This window comes from Oncorhynchus mykiss, chromosome 16 (assembly GCF_057628025.1).
Source record: "Oncorhynchus mykiss isolate SJ-2025 chromosome 16, ASM5762802v1, whole genome shotgun sequence".
Taxonomy (NCBI): domain Eukaryota; kingdom Metazoa; phylum Chordata; class Actinopteri; order Salmoniformes; family Salmonidae; genus Oncorhynchus; species Oncorhynchus mykiss.
In genome coordinates this window covers 50,156,384-50,181,006 of record NC_143037.1, presented here as the reverse complement: position 1 = coordinate 50,181,006, position 24,623 = coordinate 50,156,384, and the positions used below count along the sequence as shown (strand labels likewise).

General features: G+C 45.7%; 1 protein-coding gene across 5 annotated transcripts in view; it reads left to right on the top strand.

The window, feature by feature from the left end:
- The window catches only part of LOC110492148 (calmodulin-binding transcription activator 1), a 498,493-nt gene that overhangs the window by 451,350 nt on the left and 22,520 nt on the right, over positions 1-24,623 (top strand). For all 5 annotated transcript variants that reach the window (XM_090203128.1, XM_090203126.1, XM_090203127.1 and 2 more), the window contains 3 exons: positions 4,322-6,627; positions 12,619-12,745; positions 13,026-13,160. In XM_090203128.1, coding sequence (XP_090059254.1) covers positions 4,322-6,627; positions 12,619-12,745; positions 13,026-13,160 — 2,568 coding nt within the window. The remainder of the gene's footprint in view (positions 1-4,321; positions 6,628-12,618; positions 12,746-13,025; positions 13,161-24,623) is intronic.

The window sequence follows — 24,623 nt, the reverse complement described above, 5'->3', positions numbered from 1 at the left end:
TCTGTCTACCCTACCTGCACTCACCTGCTCTGTCTACCCTACCTGTACTCACCTGTTCTGTCTACCCTACCTGCACTCACTTGCTCTGTCTACCCTACTTGTATTCACCTGTTCTGTCTACCCTACCGGCACTCACCTTTTCTGTCTACCCTACCTGTACTCACCTGCTCTGTCTACCCTACCTGTACTCACCTGCTCTGTCTACTCACCTGCTCTGTCTTCCCTACCTGTACTCACCTGTTCTGTCTACCCTACCTGCACTCACTAGCTCTGTCTACCCTACCTGTACTCACCTGCTCTGTCTACCCTACCTGCACTCACCTGTTCTGTCTACCCTACATGTACTCACCTCTTCTGTCTACCCTACCTACACTCACCTGCTCTGTCTACCCTACCTGCACTCACCTGCTCTGTCTACTCACCTGCTCTGTCTACACTACCTGTACTCACCTGCTCTGTCTACACTACCTGTACTCACCTGCTCTGTCTACCCTACCTGCACTCACCTGTTCTGTCTACCCTACCTGCACTCACCTGCTCTGTCTACCCTACCTGTACTCACCTGCTCTCTCTACCCTACCTGCACTCACCTGCTCTGTCTACCCTACCTGCACTCACCTGCTCTGTCTACTCACCTGCTCTGTCTACTCACCTGCTCTGTCTACCTGTACTCACCTGCTTTGTCTACCCTACCTGCACTCACCTGCTCTGTCTACCTGTACTCACCTGCTCTGTCTACCCTACCTGCACTCACCTGCTCTGTCTACCCTACCTGTACTCACCTGCTCTGTGTACCCTACCTGCACTCACCTGCTCTGTCTACCCTACCTGTACTCACCTGTTCTGTCTACCCTACCTGCACTCACTTGCTCTGTCTACCCTACCTGTACTCACCTGTTCTGTCCACCCTACCGGCACTCACCTGTTCTGTCTACCCTACCTGTACTCACCTGCTCTGTCTACCCTACCTGTACTCACCTGCTCTGTCTACCCTACCTGTACTCACCTGCTCTGTCTACTCACCTGCTCTGTCTACCCTACCTGTACTCACCTGTTCTGTCTACCCTACCTGCACTCACTTGCTCTGTCTACCCTACCTGTACTCACCTGCTCTGTCTACCCTACCTGCTCTCACCTGTTCTGTCTACCCTACCTGCACTCACCTGCTCTGTCTACCCTATCTGCACTCACCTGCTCTGTCTACTCACATGCTCTGTCTACACTACCTGTACTCACCTGCTCTGTCTACCCTACCTGTACTCACCTGCTCTGTCTACCCTACCTGCACTCACCTGCTCTGTCTACCCTACCTGCACTCACCTCCTCTGTCTACCCTACCTGCAGTCACCTGCTCTGTCTACCCTATCTGCACTCACCTGCTCTGTCTACCCTACCTGCACTCACCTGCTCTGTCTACCCTACCTGCAGTCACCTGCTCTGTCTACCCTATCTGCACTCACCTTCTCTGTCTACCCTACCTGCACTCACCTGCTCTGTCTACCCTACCTGCAGTCACCTGCTCTGTCTACCATATCTGCACTCACCTGCTCTGCCTACCCTACCTGCACTCACCTGCTCTGTCTACCCTACCTGCAGTCACCTGCTCTGTCTACCCTACCTGCAGTCACCTGCTCTGTCTACCCTACCTGCACTCACCTGCTCTGTCTGCCCTACCTGCAGTCACTTGCTCTGTCTACCCTACCTGCAGTCACCTGCTCTGTCTACCCTACCTGCACTCACCTGCTCTGTCTACCCTACCTGCACTCACCTGCTCTGTCTACCCTACCTGCACTCACCTGCTCTGTCTACCCTACCTGTACTCACCTGCTCTGTCTACCCTACCTGTACTCACCTGCTCTGTCTACCCTACCTGCACTCACCTGCTCTGTCTACCCTACCTGCACTCACCTTCTCTGTCTACCCTACCTGCACTCACCTGCTCTGTCTACCCTACCTGCAGTCACCTGCTCTGTCTACCCTACCTGCACTCACCTGCTCTGTCTACCCTACCTGTCCTCACCTGCTCTGTCTACCCTACCTGCACTCACCTGCTCTGTCTACCCTACCTGCTGTCACCTGCTCTGTCTACCCTACCTGCACTCACCTGCTCTGTCTACCCTACCTGCAGTCACCTGCTCTGTCTACCCTACCTGCACTCACCTGCTCTGTCTAGACTACCTCATGAATTACTGTTGTAGTCACGTTCTGTTGCATAATTCAACAAGTGTGTCAATAGCAGGATACATTAAAAATCAACACGCTTGGCTCTAGATTACCCCTATTTATACATACTTTACATTGTTTGGGGCTCCCGAGTGGCACAGTGGTCTAAAGCACTGCATCTCAGTGCTAGATGCGTCACTACAGACCCTGGTTCGATTACAGGCTGTATCACAACCAGCTGTGATTGGGAGTCCCATAGGGCGGCGAACAATTGTCCCAGCATCGTCCCGGTTTGGCTGGTGTAAGCAGTCATTGTAAATAAGAATTTGTTCTTAAGTAACTTGCCTAGTTAAATAAAATAAAATCATTTGCAAAATCAGACATAATATCACTATAATCCGAGTGTTCATTTTCAAAAGTTGCTTTCATTTCAGCGCATCTACACTGAACAAAAATATAAACGCAACATGAAACAATTTCAGTTCATATAAGGAAATCAGTCAATTTAAATGAATCCATTAGGCTATGGATTTCACATGACTGGGAATACAGATACAGGGGCCAGAAAACCAGTCCGTATTTAGTGTGATCACCATTTGCCTCATGCAGCGCGACACACCTCCTTCACATAGAGTTGATCAGGCTGTTTGTTGATTGTGGCCTGTGGAATGTTGTCCCACTCCTCTTCAATGGCTATGTGAAGCTGCTGGATGTTGGCAGGAACTGGAACACGCTGTCGTACATGTCGATCCAGAGCATCCCAGATGGGTGACATGTCTGGTGAGTATGCAGGCCATGGAAGAACTGGGACATTTTCAGCTTCCAGGAATTGTCTACAGATAGATCCTTGTGACATGGGGCTATTTATTATCATGCTGAAACATGAGGTGATGCCGGCGGATGAATGGCAGGACAATGGACCTCAGGATCCCGTCACGGTATCTCTGGTCATTCGAATTGCCTTCGATAAATTACAATTGTGTTCATTGTCCGTAGCTTATGCCTGCCCATACCATAACCCCACCGCCACCATGGGGCACTCTGTTCACAACATTGACATCAGCAAACCGCTCGCCCACACGACGCCATCTGCACGGTACAGTAGAAACCGGGATTCATCCGTAAAGAGCACTCTTCTCCAGCGTGCCAGTGGCCATCGAAGGTGAGCATTTGTCCACTGAAGTCGGTTACGACGCCAAACTACAGTCAGGTCAAGACCCTGGTGAGGACAATGAGCACACAGATGAGCTTCCCTGAGATGGTTTCTGACAGTTTGTGCAGAATTCTTCAGTTGTGCAAACCCAGTTTCATCAGCTGTCCAGGTGGCTGAGATCAGAAGCCGGATGTGGAGGTCCCGGGCTGGTGTGGTTTCACCTGGTCTGCGGTTGTGAGGCCGGTTGGACGTACTGCCAAATTCTCTAAAACGATGTTAGAGGCAGCTTATGGTAGACATTCCTGCAGTCAGCATGCCAACTGCACGCTCCCTCAAAATATGTGTTGTGTGACAAAACTGCACATTTTAGAGTGTCCTTTTTTTGTGCACCTTTATAATGATCATGCTGTTTAACCAGCTTCTTGACGTGCCACACCTGTCAGGTGGATGGATTCTCTTGGCAAAGGAGAAATGCTCACTAACAAGGAATTAAACAAATTTGTGAACCAAATTTGAAAGAAATAAGCTATTTGTGAGTATAGTAAATGTCTTGGATCTTTTATTTCAAACATGGGACTAACACTTTACATGTTGCGTTTATATTTTTTAGTTAATAGTAATTTGTAAATATTTAAACTGTATTAAATTCTAACTTTTTTCAATTCCACCAAACTTTCTTGTGACGTGTCGAGACGGTTCATTAAATCTCCGACTAATATTCTCGTAGCCAGTGTATTCCATTGAACCCATTTCAGCCAGTACCGGGGTGTGTTTGACAGGTGATTACAGACATTTCCGCAGTCGTAACATTGACGGGGGGGGAAAGGACAGGCACAAGCAAGAGTATGAAAGAGTCCCAGGAGTCAAATGAAAGTAATTAATACAGCGAGATTTAAGGGACAAGTGGAGATTCACTGTACTATTCTGCATTCTTTGTAAATGACTGATGACTTCTCCTGTACCTAGAGCTATCTCTCAGTAACCTCTCCTATCTCCCTCTAACAGGCGCAGGGAGCAGTGTGCACCACAAGTGCAACAGCGCCAAACACCGCATCATCTCCCCCAAGGTGGACCCCCGTGGAGGCTACAGCAGCGGTCACTCTGAGGTCCAGAACAACGACGTGTCCGAGGGCAAGACCGAGCACAGCAGCCATGGAGGGGGGGGGAAAAGTTACGGAGGGGGAGGCGGCAGCGCCAGGGAGAAACGCAACGGCAAGGTCCACAAGCCTGTTCTCCTGCACCAGAACAGCACCGAGGTGTCCTCTACCAACCAGGTGGAGGTCCCTGACACCACCCAGAACTCCCCCGTGTCCATCAGCAGCGGGCTGAACAGCGACCCAGACATGGCTGACAGTCCCGTGGTGACGGGCATGGGCCACGTGGCTTCCGTCCTGTCCAGCCTGTCCCAGAGTGTATTCATGTCCGAGGTGACCGGGGACCCCGGCTACAGCATGTCACCCAATGGGGGCCCCAACGCCCACCTCATGGGCCCCGACGCAGCCTCCCAGGGACTGGTGTTGTCCGGTGTGGTGGCAGACAACCACAAGTTTGCCTTCCCCAGCGGAGGGGCAGGGGAGGGTCCCGGGGGGGCAGGGGGAGCAGATGGGCTGTCCATGCTGTCTGCAGCCGGTGTGTCTGAGGAGCTGGTCCTGTCCAGCAGCCTGGATGCCGGAGGCATGAAGATACCTGAGACCACCATGAACTTTGACCCTGACTGCTTCCTCAACAACCCCAAGCAGGGCCAGACCTACGGGGGCAGCAGGCTGAAGGGGGGCGGCAGCTCCTCCTCTTCCTCCTCTTCCTCCAATGGTACCAACGGCAGTATGCAGCGCTCTCCATCCATGTCAGACTCTGGATACAGCTTCAACTCTGCTCTGGTGAAGAACATCAAGACGGAGGACATGTCCTTCGAGCAGCAGCTGGCCACAGAGCAGGGCTATCAGGTGGGGGCGGTGGTGAGCTGTGGAGGAGGTGGAGCTGGTTCCTCTGGGGCTGGTTCAGCGCAGGGCTCCCTCGGCCTGACCCCGGCTGGCTCTCTGCTGCCCTCTGGAGGAGGCCTGAGCCCCAGCACCACCCTGGAGCAGATGGACTTCAGCGCCATTGATGCCAAGCAGGAATACTCCTCCGGGGCTGGGTCAGTGGGCTATGGCCAGGCTATAAACAGCCCCCACCTCTCCCACCAGAGCCACTCGCCCAGCTTCTTCCTCCAGGACACCCAGCAGTCCGGCCAGGCCCAGCAGGGCAGGTCCTCCATGGGCCAGAAGACTCATCTGATGGAGCACAACTCCCACGACTCCACAGCCTACATGGGCCTGCAGGTGGTCAAGACCGACTCCCCTGGCATTAACGGCCACCTCCACCACCACCACCAGAGCCACCACAGGGCCAACTGCAACGGGGGCTCCCCCACCGAGGGGCCAGGGCAGGGGCCTGGGTCTCTCCAGCTTCTACAGTACCAGGGGGGCTTCCCTGGGCTGGGACCAGAGCATGAGGAGGTGGTGGGTCTGGAGCAGCCAGGAAGCGTGGGCTCAGGCCAGGCAGGGGGAACAGAGAATGGAGAGGGCCTACTGAAGCCTGGGGATCACCTTCAGGCCTGTGGAGGAGGCAACCCAGAGGGAGGAGGGACAGAGCACTACCTGCAGCAGGCCAACGGTGGAGGAGGTCAGGGAGGCGGAGGAGGAGGGGAAGGAGTGACCATGCATAACGTAAATGGCATCAACAACGACGGCAGCAACCGCTCACAGCAGCAGCAGCAGCTGCAGCCCCTCCTCCAGGGGGCTGGGATGGTCCAGGGCCTCTACAACACCGTGGGGCCCCACCAGGGCCTGGGCGGATCGGGCTCTAACGGCGGAGCAGGAGGGGGAGGCATGGAGATCAGCCTGGACCACTTCGACATCTCCTTTGGAAACCAGTTCTCTGACCTCATAAATGACTTCATCTCTGTGGACGGTAGTGGAACCAACATGGCGGCCGGGGGAGCTCTTTACAACCACCAGCTGGTGGCCAACCACGGCTCAGACGGTCAGGCCACGCCTAGTGGAGCTCCCCAGCAGGGCCAGGAGGACGGAGGGGTAGGAGGGGCCCGGGGGGCAGGATACAGCCCCTCAGAGCTCTGTCTCCAGCCGTGCTGCAGCCCTCAGTCTCTGGGTGCGGGGGCTGGGGGTGCAGGGACGGAGTCAGGCTCTCTGGCATACATGGACGTGGCGGAGGTGGTGTCTGCAGCCGTGGCCCACGGGGCTCTGGGGATGTTGCAGGCCACAGGGAGACTCTTCATGGTCACTGACTACTCGCCCGAGTGGTCCTACCCTGAGGTGAGCCTCCACCACGCTAGCAGTGCATGTACTCCTAATTTCACAAAGCATTACACTCCAGTTGAGTTACCAAATGTAGTTACAACATAGTTTTGTAGTTGTGATTGGGTAAACGCATAGAGAGAGGCATTTTCTCAAGTTTCACTTTGGTCAGACAGAAATAATGGATCTCCTTCAACCAACCTGAACTGCCAAAATATAGGAAAGACTTTAGTAAACGAGGGATACAAACTATATTGAAAGAAGGTGCTTCCACACAGGTGTGGTTCCTGAGCAATTTCTAACCAACGAATTAACATCCCATCATGCTTAGGGTCATGTATAAAAATGGTGGGCTGGAGGCCTCCAGAGTGGCGCCACTGTATAAAGCACTGCATTGCAGCGCTTGAGGCATCACTACAGACCCGGGTTCAATCCCAGGCTGTGTCACAGCCGGCCATGACCGGGAAACCCATGAGGCGGTGCACAATTGGCCCAACGTCGGCGGGTTTGGCTGGCCGGGATTTCCTTGTTCCATCGCGCTCTAGCGACTCCATGTGGTGGGCGCCAGCTGGACGTGTTTTCTCCGACACATTGGTGCGGCTGGGTTAAATGAGCAGTGTGGCTTGACACGGTCGCGTTTCGGAGGACACATGGCTCTCGGCCTTCGCCTCTCCCGAGTCCGTATGGGAGTTGCAGCAATGGGACAAGACTGTAACTACCAATTGGGGAGAAACAGGTTGTAAAAAGTACAGAAACAAACGCCTGGTAGGCCCAGTTGCTCAATATTTTGGCTACCATTGCTATGCACTCATGGGATGACAATACCCCCATCCACAGGTCACTGAATGGTTTGATGGGCATGAAAATGATGTAAACCATATGCCAGTCACCAGATCTCATCCCAATTGAACACTTATGGGATTCTGGAGCGGCGCCACCATCAACAAAACACCAAATAATGGAATTTCTGGTGGAAGAATGGTGTTGCATCCCTCCAACAGAGTTCCAGAATGGATGCCAAGGCACTTTGAAGCTGATCTGGCTCGTGGTGGTCCAACGCCCTATTTAGACTCTTTATGTTGTTGTTTCCTTTGTTTTGGCAGTTACCTGTACATATCAACGTAGTTTGAATGAACTGTAATATCACTGTTCAACCACCGGATGGCAGCTCAATAATGTACAAAACAGAGAGTAGAGTCTGTGTAATGCCAGTAACACTGTTCAACCACAGGATGGCAGCTCAATAAAGTACAAAACAGAGAGTAGAGTCTGTGTAATGCCAGTAACACTGTTCAACCACAGGATGGCAGCTCAATAAAGTACAAAACAGAGAGTAGAGTCTGTGTAATGCCAGTAACACTGTTCAACCACAGGATGGCAGCTCAATAAAGTACAAAACAGAGAGTAGAGTCTGTGTAATGCCAGTAACACTGTCCAACCACAGGATGGCAGCTCAATAAAGTACAAAACAGAGAGTAGAGTCTGTGTAATGCCAGTAACACTGTCCAACCACAGGATGGCAGCTCAATAAAGTACAAAACAGAGAGTAGAGTCTGTGTAATGCCAGTAACACTGTCCAACCACAGGATGGCAGCTCAATAATGTACAAAACAGAGAGTAGAGTCTGTGTAATGCCAGTAACACTGTTCAACCACAGGATGGCAGCTCAATAAAGTACAAAACAGAGAGTAGAGTCTGTGTAATGCCAGTAACACTGTCCAACCACAGGATGGCAGCTCAATAAAGTACAAAACAGAGAGTAGAGTCTGTGTAATGCCAGTAACACTGTCCAACCACAGGATGGCAGCTCAATAAAGTACAAAACAGAGAGTAGAGTCTGTGTAATGCCAGTAACACTGTTCAACCACAGGATGGCAGCTCAATAAAGTACAAAACAGAGAGTAGAGTCTGTGTAATGACAGTAACACTGTCCAACCACAGGATGGCAGCTCAATAAAGTACAAAACAGAGAGTAGAGTCTGTGTAATGCCAGTAACACTGTCCAACCACAGGATGGCAGCTCAATAATGTACAAAACAGAGAGTAGAGTCTGTGTAATGCCAGTAACACTGTCCAACCACAGGATGGCAGCTCAATAAAGTACAAAGCAGAGAGTAGAGTCTGTGTAATGCCAGTAACACTGTTCAACCACAGGATGGCAGCTTAATAAAGTACAAAACAGAGAGTAGAGTCTGTGTAATGCCAGTAACACTGTCCAACCACAGGATGGCAGCTCAATAAAGTACAAAGCAGAGAGTAGAGTCTGTGTAATGCCAGTAACACTGTTCAACCACAGGATGGCAGCTTAATAAAGTACAAAACAGAGAGTAGAGTCTGTGTAATGACAGTAACACTGTTCAACCACAGGATGGCAGCTCAATAAAGTACAAAACAGAGAGTAGAGTCTGTGTAATGCCAGTAACACTGTCCAACCACAGGATGGCAGCTCAATAAAGTACAAAACAGAGAGTAGAGTCTGTGTAATGCCAGTAACACTGTCCAACCACAGGATGGCAGCTCAATAAAGTACAAAACAGAGAGTAGAGTCTGTGTAATGACAGTAACACTGTTCAACCACCGGATGGCAGCTCAATAAAGTACAAAACAGAGAGTAGAGTCTGTGTAATGCCAGTAACACTGTCCAACCACAGGATGGCAGCTCAATAGAGTACAAAATAGAGAGTAGAGTCTGTGTAATGCCAGTAACACTGTCCAACCACAGGATGGCAGATCAATAGAGTACAAAATAGAGAGTAGAGTCTGTGTAATGCCAGTAACACTGTCCAACCACAGGATGGCAGCTCAATAATGTACAAAACAGAGAGTAGAGTCTGTGTAATGCCAGTAACACTGTTCAACCACAGGATGGCAGCTCAATAAAGTACAAAACAGAGAGTAGAGTCTGTGTAATGCCAGTAACACTGTTCAACCACCGGATGGCAGCTCAATAAAGTACAAAACAGAGAGTAGAGTCTGTGTAATGCCAGTAACACTGTCCAACCACAGGATGGCAGCTCAATAAAGTACAAAACAGAGAGTAGAGTCTGTGTAATGCCAGTAACACTGTTCAACCACAGGATGGCAGCTCAATAAAGTACAAAACAGAGAGTAGAGTCTGTGTAATGCCAGTAACACTGTCCAACCACAGGATGGCAGCTCAATAAAGTACAAAACAGAGAGTAGAGTCTGTGTAATGCCAGTAACACTGTTCAACCACAGGATGGCAGCTTAATAAAGTACAAAACAGAGAGTAGAGTCTGTGTAATGCCAGTAACACTGTTCAACCACAGGATGGCAGCTCAATAAAGTACAAAACAGAGAGTAGAGTCTGTGTAATGCCAGTAACACTGTTCAACCACCGGATGGCAGCTCAATAATGTACTTTCCCCTATGTATTTATTTGGACAGTGAAGTTAGAACTTTAAATGTGGCTCTATACTCCAGCATGTTGGATTTGACATCAAGTGTTTTATGTGAGGCGACAGTTCAGAATGTCACCTTTCATTTGAGGGTATGTTCACACACATCTGTTTCACCGTTTAGAAAGGAAAGCACTTTATGTATCTAGTCCCCCCATTTGAAGGTGTCATAAGTATTTGGACAAATTCACTTATAGTGTATTATATTTACAGTCAAAAGGTAAGTATTTGGTCCCATATTCCTAGCACGCAATGATTACATCAAGCTTGTGAATACACACACTTGTTGGATGCATTTGCAGTTTGTTTTGCTTGTGTTTGTGATTATGTTGTGGGATAAATCCATTTGAATTCAGTCACTTTTTGACAGCACCCCCTTTTGATTTGAACGATACCTTCCATACATATTTGCCCGTCGTAGAAGTGCTCAGAAGGGGACTTTTTGGACCTGAATGTCCGAACATTCAGGAGATAAAGGTGCTCATAGTTGACCTATTCTGCACACCCCAGCATACCATGAGACATCCAGGTCTTCATCACTGGGAAATAGAAACGGTTGATATTATTTAAAAGCTTAGAAACAGGGTGGTCAAACTATTTGATCATTTCTGGAGGAAAAAAATATACATGTAATAATGTTCCTTTTTTTACCTTCAATGTCAATTAATAACGCTTACTTACACTCCAATTTGTTTCCTATTTGCATATTTTGTCATTTAGACCCTATTTGATATCATCTATCATGTGTTGTTGAGACACAGCATGCTCTTCAATACAAGGTGGGTGTCATATTTTGACTGATAAATGTATTAAAAAGTGGAATCAAATTTAAATTTCAACTTTCAAGTAGTACTACAAAGATGGTTGGAGGTCCACACAACAGAGAATGTTGACTTGAATGGGAATACCTGTTGTTTTAAATTATACTGTCCTCCATTGGAAACATATTGAAATCATAGAAATATAGATAGTAGAATAGACATTACTATTTAGGTTAACATTCGACAGTGGGTGGACCGGTGGTCCTCTAGTAATTAGAAGTTAAAAGTTAAATGTCAATGCTGTACCATCTAAATTGCAGTGGTCTGAAGGGATAGGTCCATTCTATGAACGCTATTTCTATTAATGAAACAACACCCACCCTGTATTCAGGAGCATGTTGTGTCTCAACTGATGGCGGCCACAACACAAACACCTCAGATGATGTAAATTAGCGTGTAAGCTACTACATGTGCAAATATTTAAAGGTTAAAGTTTTTTAATTTAAAAAAATATATATCATAAAATAGTTTGACCATCCTGTTTGTAAGCTTTTAAATAATATCATAGTTTCTATTTCTCAGTGAGGTCCAAAAAGTCTCTTTCTGGGCATTTCTTCCATGGGCAAACATGTATTTTTTAAATATTTTTTATATATATATATTTTTTAAACTTGGCAAGTCAGTTAAGAACAAATTCTTATTTGCAATGACAGCCTACCGGGGAACAGTGGGTTAACTGCCTTGTTCAGGGGCAGAACAACAGATTTTTACCTTGTCAGCTCGGGGATTCGATCCAGCAACCATTTGGTTACTGGCCCAACACTAGGCTACCTGCCACCCCATGGAAATATAAATGGATGATACATAATGTATTGTGTCATTTTGGAGACTCTTTTATTGTAAATAAGAATACAATATCTTTCTGAACACTTTTACATTATTGTGGATGCTGCCATGATTACCGATAATCATGAATGAATCGTGAATAATGATGAGTGAGAAAGTTACAGATCCAAAAGTATCATACCCCATACATTACAATAACAGGGGAGGTTAGCATACCCCCAAGACATGGGGGTATTTTTGGGGGGCATGATATTTATGCCTCTGTATTTATGTATTTATTTATGCCTCAAACTGCAAATGTATCCAACAAGTTTGCAGAGTCACAAGCTTGACGTAGTCATTCTGTGCTATAGCAATATGGGACCAAATACTAAAAAATTTGACTAAATTGAATACACCAGAAGTGAAGTTGTCCAAATACTTATGACACCTTCAAATCGGGGGGACTAGATAGTCTAACATGCTTTCACTTCTACACGGTACAACAGATATGTATGAAAATACCCTCAAATAAAAAGTGACAATCTGTACTGTCACCTTTTTATAAAACATTTCAAACCCAAAATGCTGGAGTATAGAGCCAAATTCAAAGTTTTAGCTTCACTGTCCAAGTAAATAAGTAAGGAAGGGGAGTGGACTATGTACAGAGAACTTCGGTTTAACGCCAATGACACTGTTCATCCACAAGATGGCAACCACTTTGGTCAGACAGAAAAATGGCTGTAATATCACTGTCCAACCACAGGACGGCAACGCAGTAAATATAGCAGAGACAATAAACGGTTGTGTAATGCCAGTCTTCCACCGCTAGGTGGCAGCAGTTTGAGAATTACGTCCCTGTGTTCACGTTATTCCTACTATTCTCCATAAGATGGCAGCATTACATTAAATCATGGCCAAATTCACACTTGTTCCCTAATACCCAGTATAGGTCCAGATGATCCAGTTTCCCGCCCTGTGAGTCTGTGTGCTATCTGTTTCAGGGAGGAGTGAAGGTGCTCATCACTGGTCCATGGCAGGAGGCCAGCTCTAACTACAGCTGCCTGTTTGATCAGATATCTGTCCCTGCCTCTCTCATCCAGCCTGGGGTGCTACGCTGCTACTGCCCAGGTAAGACTGGTCTCAGTGGCCTGGCCTTTGCACACCCTCTGGTCCTTCCACCAGGGTTAAACTGGAAACACCGTGTACTGTACCTACCAGGGATATCAGTCGTTATCTTTTGTCTCTGTTCCTCAGTTGAGATTGTGTCCCTGGCCACTGAGAAGTTTCAAGAAGAAGAATATAATGTGCCTATGAGGTCTACAGGTGGTTAGAGTCAGGAGTGTTGGAGTTGTAGCAGTTATCAGTGAAGCGTCTGACTCGGACTCCCTCTGTCTGTCTCTGTCCACAGCTCATGACACTGGGCTGGTGACACTGCAGGTGACTGCCAGTAACCAGATCATCTCTAACTCAGTGGTGTTTGAGTACAAAGCCCGCGCTCTGCCCTCACTGCCCTCCTCACAACACGACTGGCTCTCACTGGACGGTAAGATGTCTCGGTCTATCTTCCTCTCTCTTTTTGCCTCACTATGTCTTTCTGTGTCTCTTTGTTTCTCTCTGAATCCCCCTCTCTTCTTCTCACTGCTTCCCCCTCTCTTTCTCTCTCATTCTCCTTCCCCGTCTCTTTCTCTCTCATTCTCGATCCCGTCTCTTTCTCTCTCGTTCTCCTAACCTGTCTCTCTTTCTCTCTCGTTCTCCTTCCCTGTCTCTTTCTCTCACTCTCTGCTTCCCACTCTCTCTTTCTCTCTCTCCCTGCTTCCCCCTCTTTCTCTACTTCCCCTCTCTCTTTCTCTCTCTCTCTTGCTCTCCCTCTCCCTGTCCTTCTGCCCTGGGCACCAGTGAAGTGCTATCTGCTGGCTCATCCTAAATGACTCTCTGCTGTGCTGTCGTGTTGCTGCTCTGAGTGTCACAAATCACAACTACCTGTCCATTTACATTAGAGGCTGTTCTAGAGGCATGTGGCTGTGTGGTGGTGTGTCCATGGTCCATGATGGACAGTAATTACTTGAAGATTGAGTTGGATTTCAGTACATTGGAGAGCACTAGTCCTTTTCCTGTTGTCCTGTATCTGTGAGAGGATCCAGTAGTGTTAATAATGTGGTCTGATAGACATTTCGGAATCAATATCTGCAGTGAATCAACTTCATTATGGGCTTTCAGGACCATGGAGAACACTAGTCATCAGTCATCAGGTGTGATAGCAGCAGTGAGTCAACTCCATTGGGATCTTGGGATCAGGTTTTATTTCAGGACCATGAAGAACACTAGTCTTGTTCTGTGTCTTCAATGTTTTCTGATGTCAGGATCAATAGTTGGGTCAAATGAGTACCTTTTGGGTAGTGTAAAGATTTTATTTCACCTAGTTTTAACATTCTGCCATACAGAGCACATGTTCAACATAATACAAAACACATTTTCCCATCTCAAGAGGTTAATACCAAAATTACTACACTAAGAGACTATTAAGTGCCACATAAAGTAACAGGGTTAACGATTCAATCAGCCATAAATCCCATGTCATAGGAAATGGAAGCTTGTTGTGTGCAACAGGGAGGGGCAATTGAATGCAAGCTTCATTACAATTACAAATGAATTGTAATTGCTTAAGAAATTCTAGCCTGTCTATCTATGGGGAACAGGGTTGACGTGTTGTGCTTGACGCCCTCAGTTTTCCACCACAAAACTAGAAAACTAGAAAATGGCCAAAAACAGTAGAACCAGCTCTTGCTTTTTACATGGCCATTTGCCTTTTAGAGATGCAATGTTTCTTTTGAACATGAAAAAAGATGCACATATACCGTTACACCATATTGAAACCAGAGTTCAGTTCACGCGACAGGGTTGACATTAAAACGAGGGACAGACCTTTCACGTGATTAGAGGAATCACATGAAATGACTTAAATGACTTTGTCAAAGAAACAATAACGGGGGCTTTACAGTAATGATAAAACGTGTTGGGGTTAAGTGGGTTACAATCTTCCTAGAAGTCACAGAGGGACATGTCTAAATGCAGCATTTTCACACTTTAAGCAAGTCTTTATTCATACATAAAACATCTGATTGGATGAATTCTTCATGTGGTCTATATTGAAGGGCACTTGGTTTAATAAAACGGCCTTTCAACCTTCAATATTGGTGCAAGATATTAAAGTGAAACGGCACTCCGTTCGTGGAACGACCCAATTGCAGTGGATCAACTGTAGTAGAAACTCAGTTCATCTTGGGTTTGATTTGGACCATGGCCCAGAACCATGAAGAGCACCAGTCCTTGTCCTGTGTCTTTCAGACGATGCTATTGTGTTCTGATAGACATGTCAGGATCAATATCTAATAGCTGCAGTGAATCAACTAAGTTGATCATGAATGTTAAGAGTCTTGGCATTACTGCAAATAGATCTCCTAGAACCACTATGACATACGTGAGTGTATGTTGCTCGGCACACATGGGTATTTAGATTGGCTGCACAATGAAGACTCAGGCTCAAGGGCTTCGCAGCAGGAAGTCTTGTGAATTAGTATATTTAGACTGCAATAGAGTGAGACACTGCAGGGATGTGTGTGTGTGCGTGCGTGTGCGTGTGTGTGTGTGTGGAGCTGAGCTGGGATAGAGTGTTGCTACTGCAGTGTGTGTGCGACTGTGCATTGACAGGCTAAAGTAGGGCATGGTGAAGAGAGGGGAGGAGAGTACAGGAGTGGGCTGACGGGACAGCTGCATTGCAGACGCCCCTTGAGGGAGTGGGATTGAATAATCAAGAACCACCGGCTCCCAGGCAGACGTGGTGCGGCGGAACCAGTGTATCCCTCCACCATTCATTCATACAATACACTCACCCTACTTTATCTGTCTCACAGGTCCATTCATACAGTACACTCACCCTACTGTCTCTGCCTCACAGGTCCATTCATACAGTACACTCACCCTACTCTATCTGTCTCACAGGTCCATTCATACAGTACACTCACCCTACTCTATCTGCCTCACAGGTCCATTCATACAGTACACTCACCCTACTGTCTCTGCCTCACAGGTCCATTCATACAGTACACTCACCCTACTCTATCTGCCTCACAGGTCCATTCATACAGTACACTCACCCTACTGTCTCTGCCTCACAGGTCCATTCATACAGTACACTCACCCTACTCTATCTGTCTCACAGGTCCATTCATACAGTACACTCACCCTACTCTATCTGCCTCACAGGTCCATTCATACAGTACACTCACCCTACTGTCTCTGCCTCACAGGTCCATTCATACAGTACACTCACCCTACTCTATCTGCCTCACAGGTCCATTCATACAGTACACTCATCCTACTGTCTCTGCCTCACAGGTCCATTCATACAGTACACTCACCCTACTCTATCTGCCTCACAGGTCCATTCATACAGTACACTCACCCTACTCTATCTGCCTCACAGGTCCATTCATACAGTACACTCACCCTACTCTATCGGCCTCACAGGTCCATTCATACAGTACACTCACCCTACTCTATCTGCCTCACAGGTCCATTCATACAGTACACTCACCCTACTCTATCTGCCTCACAGGTCCATTCATACAGTACACTCAACCTACTCTATCTGCCTCACAGGTCCATTCATACAGTACTCTCACCCTACTCTATCTGCCTCACAGGTCCATTCATACAGTACACTCACCCTACTCTCTCTGCCTCACAGGTCCATTCATACAGTACACTCACCCTACTCTATCTGCCTCACAGGTCCATTCATACAGTACACTCACCCTACTGTCTCTGCCTCACAGGTCCATTCATACAGTACACTCACCCTACTGTCTCTGCCTCACAGGTCCATTCATAGAACCAGTCTCACTACTCTACACTCCACAGTAAGCTAAGGAGCTGAGGGAAAACAGAGTCTGATCTATTACCTTACTACTTCTATTAACCCTTTACCCACTCCCGCTCTCTGCCTTGATATTATCTTGCTATTGGCATTGGCTTGTGGTTGTGGTTGTGGTTGCATTTTGCCGGTTATTTTGGATCCTCTCATTTGCCATGTATGGTAATCATTTATTTGATGTATTTTTCCACTCTGTTCATGTCCAAAGATTTCATGCTGGCTTTTCAGATATATGACTCTGTTGCCTCATGCCTGTCCTGATGATACTTATAAATACTACATGGTGTTTGTTAAGTTCATCCTGCTAGAATCGACAGAGCCCTGAAGCAGCTGGTATAGTCCCAGATAGCACCCTATTCCCTATATAGTGCACTACTTTTGACCCGAGTCCTATGTGTGGAATAGGGTAGCATGTGAGGGGGGGGGGGGGCGCAACCTAAGCCTGGGTGGTTGAACAGGCCATCCCTTGGTCACTTGTCTCAGGTGAATTGATTCAGATTGGATCCAGATGATTGGTGAGAGAAACTGATTCAGACTGGTGTCAGTTGATCCATTCATGTTTAAAAACTCAACATAGCAATTGTTTGTGTGTTGGAGATTTCCTTTCTATTTAGTATAGTCTTTTTTTCCATAAACCTGGCAGGACTGAAGGTATGCGAGTTCCCCCTTTTCTTTAAATCAAATTTTATTTGTCACATACACATGGTTAGCAGATTTTAATGCGAATGTAGCGAAATGCTACAAATGCTTGTTTTACATACTACATTGTTGCAATGCTCTATTTAAGAAACACTCAACTCAATGTAAATCAAAGTGGATAGATTGTGGTTTTCTTAATGCTGTTTACGCCGGGACTGCAGTGGCTGGTATGATTAACATACTCATTGTCAGTAACCTTAGTGACAAGAGAAAAAATAACAAGGTGATACAATCCAGGATCATCCCCCCTGCCCTTTGCCCTCAGAACAGCCTCAATTTGTCGGGGCATGGACTCTACAAGGTGTCAAAAGGGTTCCACAGGGATGCTGTCCCATGTTGACTCCAATGCTTCCCACAGTTGTGTCAAATCAGCTGGATGTCCTTTGGGTGGTGCCACATTCTTGATACACACGGAAAACTGTTGAGCGTGAAAAACCCAGCAGCGTTGCAGTTCTTGACACAAACCGGTGCACCTGGCACCTACTACCATACCCCATTTAAAAGCACTTAAATATACACAATCCATGTCTCAATTGTCTCGAGGCTTAAAAATCCTTCTTTAACCTCTCCTCCCCCTAATCTACACGGATTGAAGTGGATTTAACTGGTGACATCAATAAGGGATCATAGCGTTCACCTGGATTCACCTGGTCAGTCTGTCATGGAAAGAGCTGGTGTTCCTAATGTTTTGTCCACTCAGTGAATATGTAGCCATTTTACAGCTGCACAATTTATTCTATTAAAATAAAGTATATAGTACGATATAGATGTTCATATGTCCACCTAATGCATTGTATACCGCTGCCTTTACATGCTTCATTTAATGACATTTTGCACGCGCTACAGCACAGATAAACGTAACCTAGAAAAGACACCATTCCAGAGCTACTATATATGTAATGCGACACTTAACCATTTGTGTGCCTATATTGATCCATAATTCTCATTAACCTACATCATTGAATTCCCATTCTTTAATAATAATAACAAGAGTTTAAATTTGCAGTCGGGTATAAGCTAAAGCTATTGGGCTCTCTTTCCCTTATCCGTTCATTCTGAAACTGTGCTGTGATGTGCTAATGGTACGTACACAGCTTCCTGCCTTCCTTGATTTGTCATAATGCAGAGTGGGGGAGGGGCGCTTTTCCTTTCCTCTGCAGCACTGCAGGTACGGAGCCATGGGCAGGACAGAAAACACTGAGATCTGGGCTGCAGAACAGGCTATTACCCACTAATCATTCTCTGTCCATGGTCCTGGATGGTCCCGGTGAGCACTCGCTAATCGGGTACTGGTTCGTTAGGAAGACAGTGCGCGCCAAATTAAGCCACACAGAGCTGCTAACCTCACCGGTTGGTTCTCCATCTAATCTGAAAGTAAAGAGCTGTAGTGAAACTATCTACCTACCCGCATATAACAAACCAAAGAACTGACGGTAGTCTACACAATGCATGGTCACCGTGTGCATGTTAGGTAGGCTAAATACGGTAAATTAGCGCAGACAGAGCAACAAGCGGTTGGCTCCAAATGAATAATTTTGATATAGACTGGAGCTGACATTTACCACGGGGGATAACGGATCCTTTGAATGCTACTCACTTCCAGGGACAATGAATCGAAGTAGGCCTAGCTGCAGGATACATATCAGGATGCGTCGGATATTTTCCCATAGGATCAAATCTAACGAGAGAAAAACCGAATTGTACAAAACATTTACCCACCTCAGTTCTGTGTCGGTCGGCAGTTGAAAATGAAAAAGTAAAAGTAACATTATAAATAGTAATGAGAGCGACAAGTTGGCGCGAGCTTTTAAAAGCTCGACGGCTTGAAGGGAAAACTAGGGCGTCTGTTTACCTGCGGCACGTGCGCACGACGTCTACTCGCAGCCATACGTTTTATTTTACTGCAGGCTAGTGAGGGACCGAGTAGAGAGAAGCACAGGAGGGGAAGGAGGGGTCGGAGAGAGAAAGAAGTGAAGGGGAGGGGGCTATGATGGGAAGAGTAGTGAGCGGTCTTTATCTCTCTCTATCTTCCCTCACGTCGCTCTTCCACTTTGTTCTATTGTTGATGAGTGCTCTATTGAGCTTCTACACGTAAAGGATATTTTTACTCATAGCGTCATCCATTACCTAGAAACTGTGGGAATTGGGAAACTGTGCACATAATTGAAATGCAGCATGCTTGGACTTTTGTCAGGATGCCAGTGAATGACATCTGCTTTTCCTAAAGAGAAGGGAAACAGTTTTGCTCTTCAGGGGGATTCTACCAATGGAAAATGAAGTAGAAGGTTAGATGTGTTTAGTTGCATATTTGCGGTGTTGTGGTGTATCTGTGTGTTATCTACTGGCGACTAACAGGAGAAGTTCAGTTACACAGGCGTTAGCGGTATTACTCCAAGGCTGACTGTACATTAACTCTGTACTGTTTCTAGACGAGTTATACCCTGTCAGGTTAAGCAGCCCGTCTGGTCGTTTACTATTGTTGGTCATGTTTTGTTGTGTGCTTTCTCAAAATGTTTAGTTTCACTGTCTGTGACTGGCTCCTTCATTTCACACTGTAACAGTAGAGTAGTTCGTGTGGAACTACCACTGTACTCTTTCAATCTGTCTCATTATATCCCATTTCTGTTTTATTTGCATAGTCAATTAAACTGAAGCTTATCATTGGTTCCAGCACTATCCTGAACATGCATAGGCTTTAAATGGTAGCATGGTTTCACAGCTTAATATCACAGCATAAGTGTTACTCAAAAAGCCAGGTAGGTTACCAAAAGCCTGAAACTGTCGGCGGTGACAGGCGGTGATGCTTTCACGTGTAGGTGAAGGAAGTTGTTAGGATACAACTACTAGAGATGCCTTTTTGATGACTGGACACTTCAAATACTTTGTCTCGTGGCTTCAGCGATATTCTGCAGAAGGGTTTTGTTACTAAATAGCTTTTCACGGGTTTCTAATAGCGCATTTCCCCCCTCTTGTTGATCATGTGATTTAAAAGTATCGAGGAGTCAGGCTAGGTGGCTGTCTCATCCTGTTGTTCGGTCATGCCATCTTTTTAGCTTCGGTCGCTAAATCATATGCATCTTACAACATGCCACAGTTGTGAAACTGGTTTTGTCTCATTGTATCGTCTGTATTATGAGCACGCGAGAACTAAAGAAGTCAGTTACTATTCATTAGTTTTCTAGCATCAAGTAAGCACGCAAAAGGTAGCCTGCTGTAGCCCTCCTGGTCAACTTGCTTTTGAATTTAAGAAACACGATGCAGTGGATAGCAAAATGAGCGCTCGCGTAGCTTATTCTGTAAAGTCTGCGAGAGCGTTTTCAGTACCACGGGTCATTGGACAGCGACATTAGCGCGCGTCTATTTGCGAAAAGTATGCAGTTCACTTAGTATCATGTTATTTTAGCTCTTCCCGTCATGTTTAATAACTGTAACAAGTCTGTTGATTTTAATGTAAACTCCAAATGTAGCCTATTACTCTCCCCCTCTGCAAAAAATATACCCTTTACCCTCTAAAAAGCCCTGTCGAGTTGGTGTCACATGACTGCATGTATTGACTATGTGAAAAGTAGAACAGAACTTCAGTGGCATGTTGCAGTCAGTTTATCCTGTAGGACATTGGCAGATGTCAATTGTTGTTAAACTAATGATAGCAGCACAGAAACCAGAGAAGCTATTATAATGTGCCTACCGTAGTTTGTTTCAAATGCAATTGTAATAATGTACTGCTGCAGGAGTTTGTCTTTTCAGAAATGGTTGATAGAATGAGAGCAGCTCCAGTGAAGTGGAAATGCTTACCTGGGAATGGCCAGCCTCTGGGCATGGCTTTGCAGAAATGGAACCTGTGGAGGGAGGAATTGGCTTTTTGGAGAACATGACTCATTTGTTTCTTCTCTTTATGCATTACGTTTAAGGCAATTTGTGTCTTCTCTCTTTGCATCCCCTTAAGGCAATTTGTGTCTTCTCTCTTTGCATCCCCTTAAGGAAATGTGTGTCTTCTCTCTTTGCATCCCTTTAAGGCAATTTGTGTCTTCTCTCTTTGCATCCCCTTAAGGCAATTTGTGTCTTCTCTCTTTGCATCCCCTTAAGGCAATTTGTGTCTTCTCTATTGGCATCCCCTTAAGGCAATTTGTGTCTTCTCTATTGGCATCCCCTTAAGGCAATTTGTGTCTTCTCTCTTTGCATCCCCTTAAGGCAATTTGTGTCTTCTCTCTTGGCATCCCCTTAAGGCAATTTGTGTCTTCTCTCTTTGCATCCCCTTAAGGCAATTTGTGTCTTCTCTATTGGCATCCCCTTAAGGCAATTTGTGTCTTCTCTCTTTGCATCCCCTTAAGGCAATTTGTGTCTTCTCTCTTTGCATCCCCTTAAGGCAATTTGTGTCTTCTCTCTTTGCATCCCCTTAAGGCAATTTGTGTCTTCTCTCTTTGCATCCCCTTAAGGCAATTTGTGTCTTCTCTCTTTGCCTCCCCTTAAGGCAATTTGTGTCTTCTCTCTTTGCCTCCCCTTAAGGCAATTTGTGATAACCCAATTCAAGTTCCCACACATAAAACTTTTTTAGCAAATGTGTCTGTGTGCCTCTTCAATAGCTCTACCATAAGTTATAGTTGTTGGTAAATATTAATAGCTAACCCCTTACTGTTTACTCAGGCTGAGCACAGTATACTGTCAATAGTTGTGTTTCCAACACATAGCAGTGGGGGACTATTACTTGCCAAGATGCTGTCATATCATACCACAAGTCAGAACTATTACTGACACAGACAGGTGACTTTACATTGCTGTGAAACATGCAGTGATTTAAATCAAATCAATGTTTATTGGTTGCGCACACCGTTTTGCAGATATTATCACAGGTGCAGCGAAATGCTTGTTTCTAACTCCAACAGTACAGTAATATCTAGCGATACAATCCAAACATTTTAAGAAAGATTAAGACATTGCTTCTGTTTAGCTGACTAACAAGTGTAAGCTGTGCCTTCATACAGCTGCATAAGGGTATTGTGTTGTCATTTATCATAGTGTCATTCCATGTGTCTTCTTTAGGATAGCATTTTCCTGGTGTTATGAATAGGACACTGTAGGGCTAGTTACAGAGGGTCAAAGACTATAACCACAAGGCATGCTAACCTCTCACCATTAACTATAACAGGGGAGGTTAGCATGTCTTGGGGGTATGATCTTTGACCCTCAGTGTAACTTTCGCACTCATCATTATTCACAATTCATTCAGGATTATCTGTAATCATGGGTAGTATCCACATGAAGGTAGAAGTGTTTACAAACATATTCTATTCTTATTTAAAATAAAAGTGAATTCAAAAGTACATAATACATTATTTACCATGAATTTCTATTGGGCACAAAATAATCTGAAACACAACCAAAACGAACTGCAAATGCATCCAACAATTTTGTAGAGCCACAAGCTTGATGTGCGTGCTAGGAATATGGAACCAAATACCAAACTTTTGACTACTTTATTTCTAAGAATCTTTAGGGGTGTCAATCATTTTGACCCCTTCATATTTGTAGATGTTTATTTCTTGTTAAACAAAATCTCTTTCTCCAAGCAATATTATTAGCATAAAATAATGTAATTTCCCCAATTTTTTTGAGCATACAATATAGCTCAGTATTTGAACTATAGATTGTATACAGTCATTATTGCTCATCGTTATCAAGGGTGTCAATACTTTCGGACATGTACAGTGTACGTGTACAGGTCTAGTGTGATACCTTCTGTGCTACACTCTACAGTGCACGTTTGATATCATCATAGGTTTTGTGTAGTAATTAGCACAGCAGGCGCTTGTCATTTCCTGTAATAGCAGATACCAAGCCGTAATTCCCCTTTGTCGTCTCTTCTCGTGGCAGTTCACTGGCTTGTGAGAGCAGAGCAGTCTGAAATATAGAGTGCCTCGTCAGTCTTGACGTTGAATTGAAATTGAGCTGCTTCACCTCTGGAGCTGGACTGATGCCGTGAGGTCAGGCGCATACTACCTGGTTAGCTGATTTCCAACCTTGCCAAGCGGGACTGTCATATTAGGAGTCGCTAAACAGGCTTATGTGTGAAGTATAAAGCATCCATCGGCTTTTTGTTGCAGCTGTGTGCCCCTCTATTGTTATGTATGAAGAATCCTGTAGAGTGTAGAATAACCCTGTTGCATGAACGATCTGATTCTATCTGAATTATACAACGATAGAGGAAAAGCCTCTGCTAAACTTGTTGCTTTACATTAGTCAATACTAATGTGTTGCGAGAGAAGGTGAGAAGCCTACTTCCGGGTTTTCTGCTGATATATACTGTACTTGTTAACCATTACTGTGCAATCGATGCAACATGGATTTTCTCCTACAGAATTCATGTGCGATGAAGGTCCCGGGGGTTACGAACCAGGTTAGAGATGGATAAACTTTATTAGTCCACTCGAGATGGAAATGTGTCTTCTGTTTTTATCTGCTTCTGCTTTGATTCACCCCCCCCCCTCGACACACACACACACACACTCACGCGCGCACACACACACACACACATTAGGTTGGAGAGGCTGGTGCAATGCCCAATGAGCAGATTAGTTCCTTGCTCAAGGGAACCCTTCTGGTTGCATGCTCAACCCCGCCAGATTTTTACCCCCATCAGCAGTGGAATCCGAACCGGTAACCCTCCGGTTGCTAGCACGCATCTCTAACCTCGGGGCTACCGCCACCCCATAATAACATAGAGCATAACATAAAGCAACATTACAATTACAATAATAAAAGCTGCATCAATAGACTGCACTTTTCCTCTCATTGACCCCTATAATCACGCAGGTAGATGTTTATTGGGATGAGTCTTGTCCTTGAGGCAGAACTGAGCTATTTCTGCTAGATGGGTCAGCTCCAAAGTAAAAATTGACTATATTGTAAAGATTAATGGAAAAAATGTATTTTTGGTCTTCATTTAAGGTTAGGCATTAGGGTTAGCAGTATGGTTAAGGTTCGGTTTAAAATCTGAATTTATGACTTTGTGGCTGTGCCAACTAGTGACCACTCTGCAGAGCCGCCTCCAGAACAATATTCATGACAAAAAAACGTTAACGTGCGATAATCACTACAGGACATTAGATTCCATCTATGTAGTGTTCATAATAGGAAAGGTCTGGTGTTCTTCTGATTTTGACCCATGACGACCCTTGTTGTTGTTTCTTTGTTGGGTCAAGCTGACACATTTGTGGGGTCAATGTTTTCAGATAAATGCACTCTCCTCAAACAAATTAAGAAAATTGAACTTGTTTCTGTGGTCTTAACTTTTGGTATTTTCAAACCTCCCATCAATATCCTACACTCTGTCCAGGAGAAAGAATACTGCACATAAACCATTACAAGCTGAAGGAA